Here is an 18,473-nt window from a genome sequence, read left to right on the forward strand (position 1 = left end):
TGCAGCGTGATATACCTCATACATCCAGCCTCAGTACACCATGCAGCGTGATATACCTCATACATCCAGCCTCAGTACACCGTGCAGCGTGATATACCTCATACATCCAGCCTCAGTACACCATGCAGCGTGATATACCTCATACATCCAGCCTCAGTACACCGTGCAGCGTGATATACCTCATACATCCAGCCTCAGTACACCGTGCAGCGTGATATACCTTATACATCCAGCCTCAGTACACCATGCAGCGTGATATACCTCATACATCCAGCCTCAGTACACCGTGCAGCGTGATATACCTTATACATCCAGCCTCAGTACACCGTGCAGCGTGATATACCTCATACATCCAGCCTCAGTACACCACACAGCGAGATATTCCTCATACATCCAGCCTCAGTACACCATGCAGTGTGATATACCTCATACATCCAGCCTCAGTACACCGTGCATCGTGATATACCTCATACATCCAGCCTCAGTACACCGTGCAGCGTGATATACCTCATACATCCAGCCTCAGTACACCATGCAGTGTGATATACCTCATACATCCAGCCTCAGTACACCGTGCAGTGTGATATACCTCATACATCCAGCCTCAGTACACCGTGCAGCGTGATATACCTCATACATCCAGCCTCAGTACACCATGCAGTGTGATATACCTCATACATCCAGCCTCAGTACACCGTGCAGCGTGATATACCTTATACATCCAGCCTCAGTACACCGTGCAGCGTGATATACCTCATACATCCAGCCTCAGTACACCGTGCATCGTGATATACCTCATACATCCAGCCTCAGTACACCATGCAGCGTGATATACCTCATACATCCAGCCTCAGTACACCGTGCAGCGTGATATACCTCATACATCCAGCCTCAGTACACCGTGGAGCATGATATACCTCATACATCCAGCCTCAGTACACCATGCAGCGTGATATACCTCATACATCCAGCCTCAGTACACCGTGCAGTGTAATATACCTCATACATCCAGCCTCTACACCATGCAGCGTGAGATACCTCATACATCCAGCCTCAGTACATCGTGCAGCGTGATATACCTCATACATCCAGCCTCAGTACACCATGCAGTGTGATATACCTCATACATCCAGCCTCAGTACACCATGCAGCGTGATATACTTCATACATCCAGCCTCAGTACACCACGCAGCGTTATATACCTCATAATCTAGCCTCAGTACACCATGCAGTGTGATATACCTCATACATCCAGCCTCAGTACACCATGCAGAATAATATACCTTATACATCCTGCCTCAGTACACTGTGTAGCGTAATATACCTCATAATCCAGCCTCAGTACACCGTGCAGTGTGATATACCTCATACATCCAGCCTCAGTACACCATGCAGTGTGATATACCTCATACATCCAGCCTCAGTACACCATGCAGCATGATATACTTCATACATCCAGCCTGAGTACACCACGCAGCGTTATATACCTCATACATTTAGCCTCAGTACACCATGCAGTGTGATATACCTCATACATCCAGCCTCAGTACACCATGCAGAATAATATACCTTATACATCCTGCCTCAGTACACTGTGTAGTGTGATATACCTCATAATCCAGCCTCAGTACACCGTGCAGTGTGATATACCTCATACATCCAGCCTCAGTACACCATGCAGAATAATATACCTTATACATCCTGCCTCAGTACACTGTGTAGTGTGATATACCTCATAATCCAGCCTCAGTACACCGTGCAGTGTGATATACCTCATACATCCAGCCTCAGTACACCATGCAGTGGGATTTACCTCATACATCCAGCCTCAGTACACCATGCAGTGTGATATACCACATACATCCAGCCTCAGTACACCATGCAGCGTGATATACCTCATAAATCTAGCCTCAGTACACCATGCAGTGTGATATACCTCATACATCCAGCCTCAGTACACCATGCAGTGTGATACATACCCTCCAACATCTGAAGGGCTAAAATCGGTACACAGGCAGTAAGGGGGCGTGGCCACAAGTAAAGTGGGTGTGGCCACCCACTTTCTGGGCATTTCAAATAAGAAGTGGGCGCTTATATAAATATTTAAATATTACATCTCGACACTTCTCTTGACTGTTATCCATCGTGACGCACCTGCTGCAGGCTGCAGCTCATGTCACATGGTGGCTTGGTGGGCTTCTGGCATATTAAAATAAATAATTATATTTAATATACTTTTTAAATAAATAAGTATGTTAAATATACTTATTTAATATACCAGCAGCCACCAAGTGACATGAGCTGCAGCCTGCAGCAGGTGCGTCACGATGGATAACAGTCAAGAGAAGTGTCGAGATGTAATATTTAAAGTATTAGTACAGCCAGGCCTGAGCCACCTAAGTTGCTGCACTTACAGTGTGCATACCTCCCAACTATCACGATTTCCGCGGGAACGTCCCGATATTCGGGGACGTTCCCGCGTCCCGCCCGGGGCCGCCATTGTCCCGCGGTGGGGGGGACAGTTGGGAGCCCCCCCAGCTTGCCGAGAATAGACGCTGTGCGCATGCGCACAGCATCTATTCAGCGCCGACGAGCGGCGAAAACGGGGGCGTGGCCGGAGTTCGTGTCACCCCGTGAGGCCACGCCCCCTTATCTCGCGAACGTCCCGACCTCCCAACTTCAAAAGTTGGGAGGTATGAGTGTGTGCTGTGGCAGGCTCCTCTGATGCGAGATTATCCCAGCCCAGTGTCACACGCGCCGGGGCTCCGAGTCCCGGCTGGCCACCGCAAGCCTAAGCAGCAGTGGCAGATTGGCGCCAAGAGCGAGACTGCGCTGAGGCCGGACGAGTCCTACTCCTTCCATTAATGGTGCTCGGTGCCGGCGCATGACGTAATGACGCACGGCACCGGCCGCTGCTAAGCACTCTTGGGAACGCCGGGTGGGAGGGGGTGGAGGGGATGAAGTCGGCGGCGCAGCACAATGGCCCGGGAGCCTGGAGGATGCGGCGCACATGAGTAAGTGAGGCTGACGCCAGCTGCAATGGAAAAAAAATATATATTTGGTACATTCGGTACAATTATAATTTGCCGGTACAGACTGTTAAAAAACGGTACTGTACCGGCAAATTCGGAACAGTTGGAGGGTATGTGATATAGCTCATACATCCAACCTCGGTACACCATACAGCGTGATATACCTCATACATCCAGCCTCAGTACACCGTGCAGCGTGCTATACCTCATACATCCAGCCTCAGTACACCATGCAGTGTGATATACCTCCTACATCCAGCCTCAGTACACCGTGCAGCGTGATATACCTCATACACCCAGCCTCAGTGCACCGTGCAGCGTGATATACCTCATACATCCAGCCTCAGTACACCATTCAGTGTGATATACCTCATACATCCAGCCTCAGTACACCATGCAGTGTGATATACCTCATACATCCAGCCTCAGTACAACGTGCAGCGTGATATACCTCATACATCCAGCCTCAGTACACCGTGCAGCGTGATATACCTCATACATCCAGCCTCAGTACACCATGCAGCGTGAGATACCTCATACATCCAGCCTCAGTACATCATGCAGCGTGATATACCTCATACATCCAGTTTCAGTACACAATGCAGCGTGATATACCTCATACATCCAGCCTCAGTACAACGTGCAGCGTGATATACCTCATACATCCAGCCTCAGTACACCGTGCAGCGTGATATACCTCATACATCCAGCCTCAGTACACCGTGCAGTGTGATTTACCTCATACATCAAGCCTTAGTACACTGTGTGATATACCTCATACATCCAGCCTCAGTACACCATGCAGTGTGATATACCTCATACATCCAGCCTCAGTACAACGTGCAGCGTGATATACCTCATACATCCAGCCTCAGTACACCGTGCAGCGTGATATACCTCATACATGCAGCGTGAGATACCTCATACATCCAGCCTCAGTACATCATGCAGCGTGATATACCTCATACATCCAGTTTCAGTACACAATGCAGCGTGATATACCTCATACATCCGGCCTCAGTACATCGTGCAGCGTGATATACCTCCTACATCCAGCCTCAGTACACCGTGCAGCGTGATATACCTCATTCATCCTGCCTCAGTACACCATGCAGCGTGATATACCTCATACATCCTGCCTCAGTACACCATGCAGCGTAATATACATCATACATCCGGCCTCAGTACACCATGCAGCGTGATATACCTCATACATCCTGCCTCAGTACACCATGCAGCGTGATATACCTCATACATCCGGCCTCAGTACACCATGCAGCGTGATATACCTCATACATCCTGCCTCAGTACACCATGCAGCGTGATATACCTCATACATCCGGCCTCAGTACACCATGCAGCGTGATATACCTCTTACATCCAGCCTCAGTACACCATGCAGCGTGATATACCTCATACATCCGGCCTCAGTACACCATGCAGCGTGATATACCTCATACATCCGGCCTCAGTACACCATGCAGCGTGATATACCTCTTACATCCAGCCTCAGTACACCATGCAGCGTGATATACTGTACCTCTTACATCCAGCCATCTTCTCTGTTTGCAGACACATTGACCGATGATGGATCACACTAGGTGAATCGGTACTTGTTTCCTATCTGGGCGCCCATCGCGGGCATCGCGTGTACATCGCATTATAATGACATGCGATGCGACCGACGCGATTACCGCGATTTTACATAGGGAACAATGTTAAATGTCCCAATTGACCCGATTTCACATAGGGAACAATGTTAAATGTCCCAATTGACCCGATTTCACATAGGGAACAATGTTAAATGCCCCCCCAATTGTTAACGCCACTCCACGATCAACGTCAACCCGAAGCGTGGCGAGCGCAGCGAGCCCGCGAGGGGCGGCGGTACGCGTCCTCCGACCTTTTCATACCCCTACTATCCACTAGGGCGTGGAGTGAGAATAGAATAGTGTGGCGAGCGGACGCGGATACCTTCACAAGTATCCACATCCCCTTGCGGGCTTCACAGGTGTCCGCGTCCCCTCACGGGGCTCGCTGCGCTCGCCACGCTTCGGGCTCGGTGGCTCGCTGCGCTCGCCACACTATTCTATTCTCACTCCACGCCCTAGTGGATAGTAGGGGTATGAAAAAGTCGGAGGACGCGTACCGCCGCCCCTCGCGGGCTCGCTGCGCTCGCCACGCTTCGGGTTGACGTTGATCGTGGAGTGGCGTTAACAATTGGGGGGGGGGGGGCATTTAACATTGTTCCCTATGTGAAATCGGGTCAATTGGGACATTTAACATTGTTCCCTATGTGAAATCGGGTCAATTGGGACATTTAACATTGTTCCCTATGTAAAATCGCGGTAATCGCGTCGGTCGCATCGTATGCGTTTTTTTGTCAGCACGCGACCGACGCGATTTTTTTGCTTGCGAGGCCCACGATCAAAATCGTGGGCGCCCAGATAGGAAACAAGTACCGGTGAATCACATGTAGATTGTATTTGCTGCCCGCCAGGAGCATAGGCTGCCTGGTACTTAGAACCACAGGATGCTGCAGTCAGATCACATGAGCAGATGTAGGTCTGCATCTTTCTTTTATTACATGGGGTGGGTGGTCTGTGCTGATGCAGTATATGCTGTTACTACATGAGGTGAGTGGTCTGTGCTGGTGCGGTACGCGCTGCTTTTACATGGGGTCAGCAGTCTGTGCTGGTGTGGTATGCTCTGTTATTACATGGGGTGAGCAGTATGTGCTGGGGCGGAACACGCTGTTTTTACACTGTGTGGGTGGTCTGTGCTGGGGCGCTACGCACTGTTATTACATGGGGTAGGTGGTCTGTGCAGGGGCAGTATGCACTGTTATTACATGGGGTGGGTGCTCTGTGCTGTGGCAGTATATGCTGTTATTACATGGAGGCGGGGGTCTGTGCTGGTGCGGTACGCGTTGTTTTTACATGGAGTGAGCAGTATGTGCTGGGCCGGTACGCACTTTTATTACACGGGGAGGGTGGTCTGTGCTGGGGAATTACATGCTGTTATTATGTGGGGTGAGTGGTCTGTCCTGTGGCGCTACACACTGCTATTACATGGGGTGGGTGGTCTGTGCTGGGGCAGTGTGTGCTGTTTTTACATGGTGTGGGTGGTCTGTGTTGGGGCAGTATACTCTGTTATTACATGGGGTGGGTGGTCTGTTCTTTAGGGCTACGCACTGCTATTACATGGGGTGGGTGGTCTGTGTTGGGGCTGTGTGTGCTGTTTTTACAATGGATGGGTGGTCTGTGTTGGGGCAGTATACACTGTTATTACATGGGGTGGGCGGTCTGTGCTGTGGCAGTACACACTGTTATTACACAGGGAGGGTGGTCTGTGCTGGGGAATTACATGCTGTTATTACATGGGGTGGTCTGTGCTGGGGCAGTATACGCTGTTATTACATGGGGTGGGTGGTCTTTGATTCCTCAGAATCAAAGTTGTATTGGCTCTTTTACAAACAAGTTGTAAAATTATATATTCTTATCTTATATTGTTATTTACACATGTTTCTTCTATTTTAAGGTTCAGAATCATTCTTCTTACACCTCATGTGACAGTGAGCAAAGTGAGGTGAGTGTGTACAACAATGATAGATTTAGAGATGTGGGTGTGTACAATAGTGATAGAATGAGAGGTGAGTGTGTACAATAGTGATAGAATGAGAGAGGGGGGAGTGTGTACAATAGTGATAGAATGAGAGCGGTGGGTGTGTACAATAGTGATAGAATGAGAGGTGAGTGTGTACAATAGTGATAGAATGAGAGAGGGGAGTGTGTACAATAGTGATAGAATGAGAGAGGTGGGTGTGTACAATAGTGATAGAATGAGAGGTGAGTGTGTACAATAGTGATAGAATGAGAGGTGAGTGTGTACAATAGTGATAGAATGAGAGAGGTGGGTGTGTACAATAGTGATAGAATGAGAGAGGTGGGTGTGTACAATAGTGATAGAATGAGAGGTGAGTGTGTACAATAGTGATAGAATGAGAGCGGTGGGTGTGTACAATAGTGATAGAATGAGAGAGGTGGGTGTGTACAATAGTGATAGAATGAGAGGTGAGTGTGTACAATAGTGATAGAATGAGAGGTGAGTGTGTACAATAGTGATAGAATGAGAGAGGTGGGTGTGTACAATAGTGATAGAATGAGAGGTGAGTGTGTACAATAGTGATAGAATGAGAGCGGTGGGTGTGTACAATAGTGATAGAATGAGAGAGGTGGGTGTGTACAATAGTGATAGAATGAGAGGTGAGTGTGTACAATAGTGATAGAATGAGAGGTGAGTGTGTACAATAGTGATAGAATGAGAGGTGAGTGTGTACAATAGTGATAGAATGAGAGAGGGGGGAGTGTGTACAATAGTAATAGAATGAGAGAGGTGGGTGTGTACAATAGTGATAGAATGAGAGGTGAGTGTGTACAATAGTGATAGAATGAGAGGTGAGTGTGTACAATAGTGATAGAATGAGAGAGGTGGGTGTGTACAATAGTCATAGAATGAGAGAGGGGAGTGTGTACAATAGTGATAGAATGATAGAGAGCTTAGTGTATACAATTGTGATAGGATAAGAGGTGAGTGTGTTCAACAGTGATAGAAAAAAGAAAAAAAAGATGATGGTGATCCCGGAATGTTTCCATGTCTATAAATGTGGTGTCCCATTATTGTGTTCCCTAACATTGTGATATGCTGTCACTGCCATATAAAACATGCAACCAATGTTGTTGTCCCAGTACAAGTGTGTACATGTTAACTTACCTACGACAGCATTGCATATCACATGTTTGGTTTTGTAGTGAAATGTGTGCATATGTGATTTTCTGTTGTTTACAGCAGTGTATGTTCATCCATTCCCCATTATGGCCTATTTGTGTAGATGACACACTAACCTAATAATATTTTCTCATTTGGCCAACACCAATAAAAAATCATTCACCCATTTTCTAAATGTTCCCTTTATCCTCAAAACACACACACCCACACTAACATGTATTCATTACCCACCACTTTACACCACACATATAAATACATGTGTATACAGTAGGTACCTATTTTCCTAGGCCCTACAAAAATCTGTAATATATCCTAACAAAACGCAAACAACTTCGAACTGTACAAACAAAACAAAAAACAAAAAAAAGTGAACAGAGCAGGTCTTGTAGGTAGCTGACTTTTTCTGCCACCTTCAGTAGGTTTCGTTGTAACCTGCCCAAAGTCCTCAGGACCACCTACTGTCTTGTTGGCAGGTTTGGAGATGCTGTTGGGATTTGAAATGTCGTCGTTAATTATTGTTGCTTAATAAAAACACGTTGACATTGTCATTAAAAAGATGCAATAATTGAAATATGAACACAACAGTCAATTCAGAACAGGATTGAAGAGGTGCCTGCTGTGAACATGTTGCAAACTAGGAAGGTGGACACATACACAGATTGCATACAGATGCCTTGTGTCTTGTATTCAGGATGTATGCAGGCCAAGATGGCCTAGCCTTGTGCCAGGGGAAACAGGACAAACCTCAGGAGTAAGCTATGCAGCGGAAGGCTCATTAGATTTTTGGCCCTTGCCAGTTTGACCCTTCGCAGAGTCTAGGAGAATGTAATGTACGCAAGGTGTGCTGCATGTACACACTACACTCACAAGCTTTACCAAGTAGGGATGCCAATCCCATGGCATTTTTTCAATCCCGGAATTCGGGATTGAAAAATGCAGATCCTGGGATTGGCTTCCTTAATAAACAAAAACAACCGCCCCGCACAGGTGGGCAGTAGAGCCAGGAGGGTAGACGGGCAGGTGATGCAGTTGTCAGAGTGGGAGGGTGGGCTGAGGAGATGGGAGAGCAGCGCGTCCAGGACGGGGCTGTGCGGCCTGTCCTTCTGACAGAACAGCCAGATGTAATCCTTTCCCTGAGGAGTGAGATGACAGAGCGTCAGGGGAGTGTGACAGATGGAGGGGAGTGGCAGTCAGGGTGCATACATGGGCGAGCAGTAAAGCCAGGCGGGTTGACAATCAGCAAAGATGGGCAGGTGGGCGGTTGATGCAGTCGTCAGAGTGGGATGTCGGGCTGATGAGATGGTAGAGCAGCACACCCAGGACAGAGCTGTGCGGCCTGCACAGAGTGACCACTGTACCTCTGTCGTGCTGCGCAGAGTGGCACTGCCCGGGATGGGAGAAGCCGGGCAGTGTCTGAGCATGCGCTCAGATGCTGCACGGCATTAGACTGTGCATGGGACCGATGGGGAGCTCCATCAGAACGGGTGGGTGAGCTTCTTGTGTGCACACGCCCCCTTCTGAAGACTGGCAGGGGCTGGCAATTCTATTGCCAGTCCCTGCAAGTGGTAGCCTGGGAGGATGTTCCTGAGTGTAGGCTCGCTTCAACCCACTCGGCTCCAGCTGTATTGAGCGAGCCTTTGATGTTTGTGTTGCGGGGGAGTAAGCCTCACTGACCTGTGGTCAGTGATGTACGGCTGTATGGAGGAGGCAGTAGTCGCTTGTGTGCGGTCTCCAGAGGTGACAGGTAGTTTGAGCAGGTGAGAGCGAGGGTTGTAGGTGCCCAAATATGATCCTTGACGCGTTTCTCTGCTAAAAATAGACAGCAGTTTCATCAGAAGGAAGATATTATGATGGTGAGATGATAGTGCACAATGGTGATAAGGTAAGAGAGGTGAGTGTGCACAATAATGATGATGAGGTAAGAGAGGTTAATGTGCACAATAATGATGATGAGACGCTAGTGCACAATGATGGTGATGAGGTAAGAGGTGAGTGTGCATGATAATGATGGTGAGATGATAGTGCACAATGGTGATGATGAGCTACGAGAGGTTAGTGTGCATGATGATGAGATGATAGTGAGGTAAGAGATGGGAGTATGCAGGATAATGATGATTTGATAGTGCACAATAGTGAGGCAAGGGGAGTGTGCATGATGATGAGATGATAGTGTAAAATGGTGATGTTGAGATGAGTGTGCACGATAATGATGATGGGTTGATAGTGCACAATGGTGATGATGAGGTAAGAGTGGTGAGTGTGCATGATAATGATGAGATGGTGCACAAAGGTGAGGTAAGAGAGGGGAGTGTGCATGATAATATGATAGTGCACAATGGTGAGGTAAGATAGGGCAATCTCTTATATATTTAGCCAGATCTGTCACTCATCCCCTGTGTATATAACTTTCCCGCCCAGCGGGATACACAAGCCCGCCCTTCCATGGGAAAAGACCAGTGTTCTACACACCACCACCCCTTGACATCACCTCCCCCCGCCCAGTACATGCCCACCATCCACCATTGCCCCCCCCCCCCCCCTGCACTCCCCCTCCTGCGATTTGCGGGGGGCCCCCCGCGATTCACGGCACCCCCGCGACCCCCCTCCAGTGATTCGCAGCCCCCCTCCCGCAATTTGTGGACCCCTCCCGCGATTCACAGCCCCTCCCTCCTGCGATTCACGGTAACCCCCGCGCAACCCCTCCCGCGATTTGCGGCCCCCGCTACCCCCCTCCAGCGATTCGCGGCACCCCCGCGACCCCCCCTCCCGCGATTCACAGCCCCTCCTTACCGCAATTCGCGGTAACCCCCGCTCCACCCCTCCCGCGATTTGCGGCCCCCGCTACCCCCTCCCGCGATTCTAGACACACACCGCCCGCGCCCCTCCTTTGATTCACTGTTCCAATTAATTTATGTCCTTTCTAAGGTGCAGTGCCCAGAACTGAACACAATATTCCAGCTGTGGTCTCACAAATGCCTTGTAAAGAGGCACTACCACATTGGCATCCCTTGAATCTATACCCCCTTTTAATGCATGCCACTGTCCGATTTGCTTTTGCTGCTGCACTTGAGCAGTGTGCACTATTACCCAATTTTTTCTCTATGATGACTCCCAAGTCCTTCTCTACAGCAGAATTCCCTATAATAACTCCATTTAGCCTGTTCATTTTTGTTCCCATAATAAATTACTTTTTCAATGTTAAACTTAATTTTCCACCTTTCCGCTCACCTTTACAGTTTATTTAAGTCACTTTGTAGTGTTTCCACATCCTCTCCTGAGTTAATTTCCTTACTCAATTTCTTGTCGTCCGCAAATATTGCAATTTTACTCACTATTTCGATTTCAATATCATTAATGAATATATTAAACAAGGTTGGTCCCAATATTGAACCTTGTGGGACTCCACTTTGGACCTTACCCCAGCTGAGTGTGCACAGTGGTGATTATGAGGTAAGCAAGGTGAGTGTGCATGGTAATGATGGTGAGATGAGTGCACAATGGTGATAATGAGATAAGCGAGGTGACTGCATAATAATGATGAGATAACAGTGCACAATGGTGATGATGAGGTAAGAGGTGAGTGTGCACGATCATTATGATATGATAGTGCACAATAGGGGTGATTATGTAAGAGGTGATTGTGCACAATAATGATGAGATGATAGTGCACAATGGTGGTGATGAGGTAAGTGTACATGATAATGATGATGAGATGATAGTACACAATGGTGATGATGAGGTAAGTGTACATGATGATGAGATGATAGTACACAATGATGATGAGGTAAGAGAGGTGAGTGAACAATAATGATGATGAGATGATAGTGCACAATGGTGATAATGAGGTGAGTGTGAAAAATAATGATGAGATCATAGTGTACAATGGTGGGGATGAGGTAAGAGAGGTGAGTGTGCACGATAAAATGAGATGATAGTGCAAAACGGTGATGAGGTAAGAAGGGTGAGTGTGCATGATGATGATATGATAGTGCACAATGGTGATAAGGTAAGTGTGGTAATTGTGCGTGATAATGATGGTGAGATGATAGTGCACAATGGTGTTGATGAGGTAAGAGAAGTGATTGTGCCCAATCATGACGAGATGATCATAAACAATGGTGGTGATGAGGTGAGTGTGCACAATAATGATGGTGAGATGATAGTGAACAATGATGGTGATGAGGTGAGTGCATGGTAATGATGATAAGATGATAGTGCACAATGGTGATGATGAGATAAGAGTGGTGAGTGTGCATGATAATGGTGGTGATGTAAGAGAGGTGCATGTGGACAATAATGATGATGAGATGATGGTGCACAGCCCCACACACACATATACAGTACTGTATACAGTGAACCAAATGAGAATGAAGAAATCTGCTCCCCCAACCTAGAGGTATTGTCTCTGCAGGCAAATGGAACAAGAAGCCTATCCACTGCAGCAGAAGATAATGCCGATCAAAACCAAATCGAGATAGACAGAAAGATTAACATAGCTGGCACCAGGAGAAGCACAAACAAAACTTTAAGAGTTATGTGTGCAAATGCTAGGAGCTTAGGAAATAAAATCCCAGAACTAATTGCAATAATGACAAGGGATAAACTGGATAATGTGGCTATTACAGAATCATGGTGCAATGCAAATCATGACTGGGACATAGCTATACCAGAATACACTTTATTTAGGAAGGACATAATGGGAAGAATCGGAGGAGGGGTTGCAATGTATGTGAGCATAAAGACTACCTTAATACAAAGTATTGAAGAAAAAACTGAGGCCCATTGGGTGACCATAGAAACAGGGGAGAAGGCGATTCTTCGTATAGGGGTGATCTACAGACCACCAGGTCAGGAAGAGGAACGTGACAAGAGCCTATTGCAGGACATCAATAAAATGGCACTAAAAGGAGAGGTGATAATCATGGGAGACTTTAATCTACCTGATGTAAACTGGGAGCTGCCTGTTGCAAGTTCCACCAGAAGTAGGGACATGCTGAATTCCTTGCAAGGAGCATCCCTCCAGCAATTGGTGAGGGAGCCCACTCGTAAGGACGTAATATTAGACTTAATACTTACAAATGGTGACAGAATATCTGATGTAAATCTTGGTGAAAACCTGGGATCCAGTACATATGGTTCAAAATAAAGACAGAGACCGACTCATTGCACACAAAAACAAAGGTGTTAGATTTTAGGAAGGCTGATTTTGTAGAGATGGGAAACTTTGTAAGGGATTCTTTGGCAGAGTGGAGGAATTTGGAAGGAGTGCAGGAGAAGTGGGAAAAACTTAAAAAAGTGCAATACTAAAGCAACAGAACTTTGTAACAAAGGAGTTAGGAAAAACACAAGGAAAAGGAAGCCATTGTGGTTTGTGAAAGCAAAAAAGTTGGCCTTTAAGAAATTTAAGCACAGAATAATGAGGACAAAGAGGTGTATCTTGTTAGACAGAAGGAGGCTAAGAAAGTAATCAGATGTGCAAAAGTACAGGCTGAAGAGAAAATGGCCCAGTCAGTGGGTAGAGGGGAAAAACTTTTTTTAGGTATATAAGTGAATGGAGAAAAACAAAAAGTGGAATAATAAGACTAAAGACAGAGAGTGGAAGTCTCCTTGATGGGGACAATGTAATAGCAGATCATATTAATAATTATTTCTGCTCCGTATTCACTGCTGAAAGAGAGGGGAAGGGGCCACAGTTAAGTTGCAAGTATAGTCAGAAAACTGAGGGAGAAACAAGTACATTTACAGAGGAGAAAATCCTCTAGAGGGTGCAGGGGGGCTGGGGACGCTGCGGGGGACACGTCTGTTTCCCCCGCTGCTGGGGACGCTGCGGGGGACAGCGTCTGTGCGGCGAGGCGGTAGAGGGAGCAGGGGGGGCTGGGGACGCTGCGGGGGACACAGCCGGCATAGAGCCGGGCAGGGGGAGCCGGCGGGAGCTGTCAGTGCTAGTAAAAAAAGCCTATACAATGAATGGGCAGCCTGTGATTGGCTGAGCGCTCTCTCAGCCAATTGCTGACTGGCTGAGAGAGCGCTCAGCCAATCACAGGCCGCCCATGCATTGTATGGGCTTTTTTTTTTTTTATTCAATACTGACAGCTCCCGCCGGCTCCCCCTGCCCGGCTCTATGCCGCCTGTGTCCCTCGCAGCGTCCCCAGCCCCCCCTGCTCCCTCTACCGCCTCGCCGCCCCACTAGGTCCCAAGTCGGGTGGTCGGACGTGCAGCAGGTCCGACCACCCGACGCAGATCCGATGCGCACGGGACCGCGCATCGGATCTGAGGGGACATCAAAACTAGCCGATTTTGGTCCGATTTTGGTCCGATTTCGGCCAGATCCGACTGATCTGGCTGAAATCTGACCAAAATCGGCTAGTGTATGGGGGCCTTAAAGTAGTAGATCAAGGTGGTGCTGTAGATGTAGCTTATCTAGACTTTAGTAAGGCTTTTGACACTGTCCCACATTGCAGATTGTTAAATAAACTTGAAAGCTTGGGATTGGATTCTAAGATAGTTGAATGGATAAGAGCGTGGTTGCAGGACAGAAAACAGAGAGTTGTAGTGAACGGAGTACAGTCAAAGGAGCGAAAGGTTACAACTGGAGTACCCCAGGGATCTGTACTTGCATCGGTGCTTTTTAATATCTTTATTGGTGATATTGCAAATGGAATTGAGGGTAAAATGTGCCTTTTTGCAGATGACACAAAGGTATGCAACAGGGTAGACACACCAGGAGTGATAAAACAAATGATTGATGATCTAGGTAGATTAGAGCTGGGGTAGCCAACCCTAGTCCTCGAGAGCTACCAACAGTGCATGTTTTGCAGGTCTCCTCACAGAATCACAAGTGAGCTAATTAGCTCCGTCTGTGTATCATTTAAAATGTGTCAGTTATTAATGAGTGCAGCTGTGCAGCAGCTAGGTTGTCTGGAAAATGTGAACTGTTGGTAGCTCTCGAGGGCTAGGGTTGGCTACCACTGGATTAGAGGAATGGTCAAGAGCATGGCAACTACAGTTTAATGCCAAAAAATGCTAAATCATGCACTTGGGTCTCAAAAATCCAAAGACTAAATATAGTATAAATGGCACTATAATGGAAACTACTGAGGAAGAGAGGGATCTAGGTGTCACTATTTCAGGGGACATAAAGGCAGGTAGCCAATGAAGAAGGCAAGTCAGATGCTTGGTTGCATAGGGAGAGGTATCAGCAGTAGAAAGAAAGAAGTAATAATGCCACTGTATAGGTCATTGGTACGACCTCACCTAGAGTATTGTGTTCAGTTCTGGAGGCCATATCTCCAGAAGGATATAAATACATTAGAGACTGTACAAAGATGGGAAACTAAAATGGTGCATGGCCTACATCACAAAACATACCAGGAAAAACTAAAATACCTTAATATGTATAGTTTAGAGCAGAGAAGGGAAAGGGGGACATGATAGAAACATTCAAATATATGAAGGGTTATAACAAGGTACAGGTGGGAGACATTCTTCACAGGAAGAGGAGCAGCAGAACACAAGGACATGCACTGACACTAGAGGGAGGAAGATTTAGGGGAAATCTGGGGAAGAATTACTTCACAGAAAGAGTAGTAGATAAGTGGAATAGCCTCCCATCAGAGGTGGTAGAGGCAAATACAGTAGTACAATGCAAACATGCTTGGGATAGGCATATTGATATCCTTACAAAAAAAAATATGGTTTGAGGTAACATGTTTAAAAAAGGGGCAGACTAGATGGGCCAAGTGGTTCTTATCTGCTGTCAAATTCTATGTTTCTATGTATACACACAGTTGAAAAATAAGTGAATAGAAATTCTGCATTTATTATTTATTCAGGGAGAAATGTGGAATCTCTAGTATGGGGCTGCACATGGTTCGGGGGGTAGTGTGTATATATTCATATGGGGTCAGGATATGTTGGGGGCGTGCAGAATATGTAAGGTGATAGGGGGGTGCATTGTGCATAGGTGTGTGTGTCCTGAACTGTGCTTTCGAGAGTGCCCTCCAGTGGCCGCTGGCGGCACGACAGAGGTGAAGAGCATTGTTGGCCATTTACACAGAGTTCTTACAATCATCTTCCTTTGTTGTCTGTTCTGTGCTCTTCTTCCAGTTGTGTCCGCATCCTGCAGAGGGCGCAGCTGAGTGGTTGGCAATGCGGGTAAGTGCCATGTAGAGATATTGTACTCCCTGTGTCCTAGGAAATAACTATTGCATCTATTACACACTGATCTCCTGCCCACCAGGACATCCCGCATGTTATTCAAATACTGGCACCAGGATGAGCTGAACCAGTACATGCTGAGCCTCCGGAACGCTGCAATCATACTCCAGAAATGTGAGTATACAGTAGGCTCCTGCATCGGTGCACAATGTGTATTATTACCTAACGTTATATTATACAGTGGCCATCTGTACTCCTAATTGTCATTGTGAAATGGTCAAGAGGTTCAGTTGCTTAGACCAAACCTCAGAATGGGGAAGCATTGTGACCAGTCACTTTGACCTTAGAATGGGTGGAGGTGGACAGGTGGAGTGATAAATGATCCCCTTCGCACACAACCGGCACTCTGGAAAAACCGATATTGTATTGTAACGAGTTTTGTGCTCTGGTGCTGTGTGTAACGGGGTCTGGAGCCTCTTCTCCCCTGCTCCTATACTGGCATCTGGAGCCTAAGAAAGGCATCTGGAGCCTCTCCTCCCCGGGTCCTATATTGGCACCTGGAACCTCTCCTCTCAGGCTCTGATGCTGGCACCTGGAACCACTCCTCCCCGGGTACTATATTGGCACCTGGAACCTCTCCTCCCTGGATTCTATATCTGCACCTGGAACCTCTCCTCCCTGGGTCCTATATTGGCACCTGGAACCTCTCCTCCCTGGTCCTATATTGGCACCTGGAACCTCACCTCTCAGGCTCCTATACTGGCACATGGAACCTCTTCTCCCAGGGTCCTATATTGGCACCTGGAACCTCTCCTCTCAGGCTCCTATACTGGCACCTGGAACCTCTTCTCACAGGGTCCTATATTGGCACCTGGAACCTCTCCTCTCAGGCTCCTATACTGGCACCTGGAACCTCTTCTCCCAGGGTCCTATATTGGCACCTGGAACCTCACCTCTCAGGCTCCTATACTGACGCATGGAACCTCTCCTCACAGGCTCCTATATTGGCATCTGGAACCTCTCCTCCCAGGCTCCTATGCTGGCACCTGGAACCTCTCCCAGGCTTTTATGCTGGCACCTGGAACCTCTCCTCCCAAGCTCCTATACTGGCACCTGGAACCTCTCCCCTCAGGCTCCTATACTGACACATGGAACCTCTCCTCCCAGGCACCTATAGTTACACTTGAAACCTCTCCTCTCAGGCGCCTATACTGGCATCTGGAACCTCTCCTCCCAGGCTCCTATACTGGCACCTGGAACCTCTCCTCCCAGGCTCCTATACTGGCATCTGGAACCTCTCCTCCCAGGCTCGTATACTGGCATCTGGAACCTCTCCTCCCAGTCTTCTATATTGGCATCTGGAACCTCTCCTCCCCGGCTCCTATACTGAAACCTGGAGCCTCTCCTCCCAGGCTCCTATACTGACACCTGGAACCTCTCCTCCCAGGCTCCTATACTGACACCTGGAACCTCTCCTCCCAGGCCCCTATACTGACACCTGGAACCTCTCCTTCCCGGGTCCTATATTGGCAAATTGAACCTCTTCTCCCTGGCTTCTTTATTGGCATCTGGAACCTCTCGTCCCAGGCTCCTACACTAGCACCTGGAACCTATTCTCCCAGGCTCCTATATTGGCACATGGAACTACTCCTCTCAGGCAACTACATTTTCATCTGGAGCCTCTCCTCTCAGGCTCCTATACTGGCACCTGGATCCTCTCCCCTCAGGTTCCTATACTGACGCATGGAACCTCTCCTCACAGGCTCCTATATTTGCATCTGGAACCTTTCCTCCCAGGCTCCTATGCTGGCACCTGGAACCTCTCCCAGGCTTTTATGCTGGCACCTGGAACCTCTCCTCCCAAGCTCCTATACTGGCACCTGGAACCTCTCCCCTCAGGCTCCTATACTGACACATAGAACCTCTCCTCCCAGGCACCTATAGTTACACTTGGAACCTCTCCTCTCAGGCGCCTATACTGGCATCTGGAACCTCTCCTCCCAGGCTCCTATACTGGCACCTGGAACCTCTCATCACAGGCTCCTATACTGGCATCTGGAACCTCTCCTCCCAGGCTAATATACTGGAACTTCTCCTCCCAGGATCATATACTGGCACCTGGAACCTCTCCTCCCAGGCTCCTATACTGGAACCTGTCCTCCCCAAGTCCTTTATTGGCCTTTATTGGCATCTGGAGCCTAAGAAAGGCATCTGGAGCCTCTCCTCCCCGGGTCCTATATTGGCACCTGGAACCTCTCCTCTCAGGCTCTGATGCTGGCACCTGGAACCTCTCCTCCCCGGGTACTATATTGGCACCTGGAACCTCTCCTCCCTGGATTCTATATCTGCACCTGGAACCTCTCCTCCCTGGGTCCTATATTGGCACCTGGAACCTCTCCTCCCTGGTCCTATATTGGCACCTGGAACCTCACCTCTCAGGCTCCTATACTGGCACCTGGAACCTCTTCTCACAGGGTCCTATATTGGCACCTGGAA

At 48.0% G+C, this 18,473-nt stretch overlaps 1 protein-coding gene across 1 annotated transcript in view; it reads left to right on the forward strand.

Moving 5' to 3' along the window:
- LOC146024716 (myosin-IIIb-like) overlaps window positions 1-18,473 on the forward strand; it is a 493,994-nt gene that overhangs the window by 383,397 nt on the left and 92,124 nt on the right. Inside the window, exons 20-22 of the mRNA XM_083155469.1 lie at window positions 6,573-6,620; window positions 15,927-15,974; window positions 16,060-16,151. Of these exons, the coding sequence (XP_083011595.1) occupies window positions 6,573-6,620; window positions 15,927-15,974; window positions 16,060-16,151 (188 nt within the window). The remainder of the gene's footprint in view (window positions 1-6,572; window positions 6,621-15,926; window positions 15,975-16,059; window positions 16,152-18,473) is intronic.

Source organism: Crinia signifera, chromosome 1 (assembly GCF_055691185.1).
Source record: "Crinia signifera chromosome 1, ASM5569118v1, whole genome shotgun sequence".
NCBI classification, from domain to species: domain Eukaryota; kingdom Metazoa; phylum Chordata; class Amphibia; order Anura; family Myobatrachidae; genus Crinia; species Crinia signifera.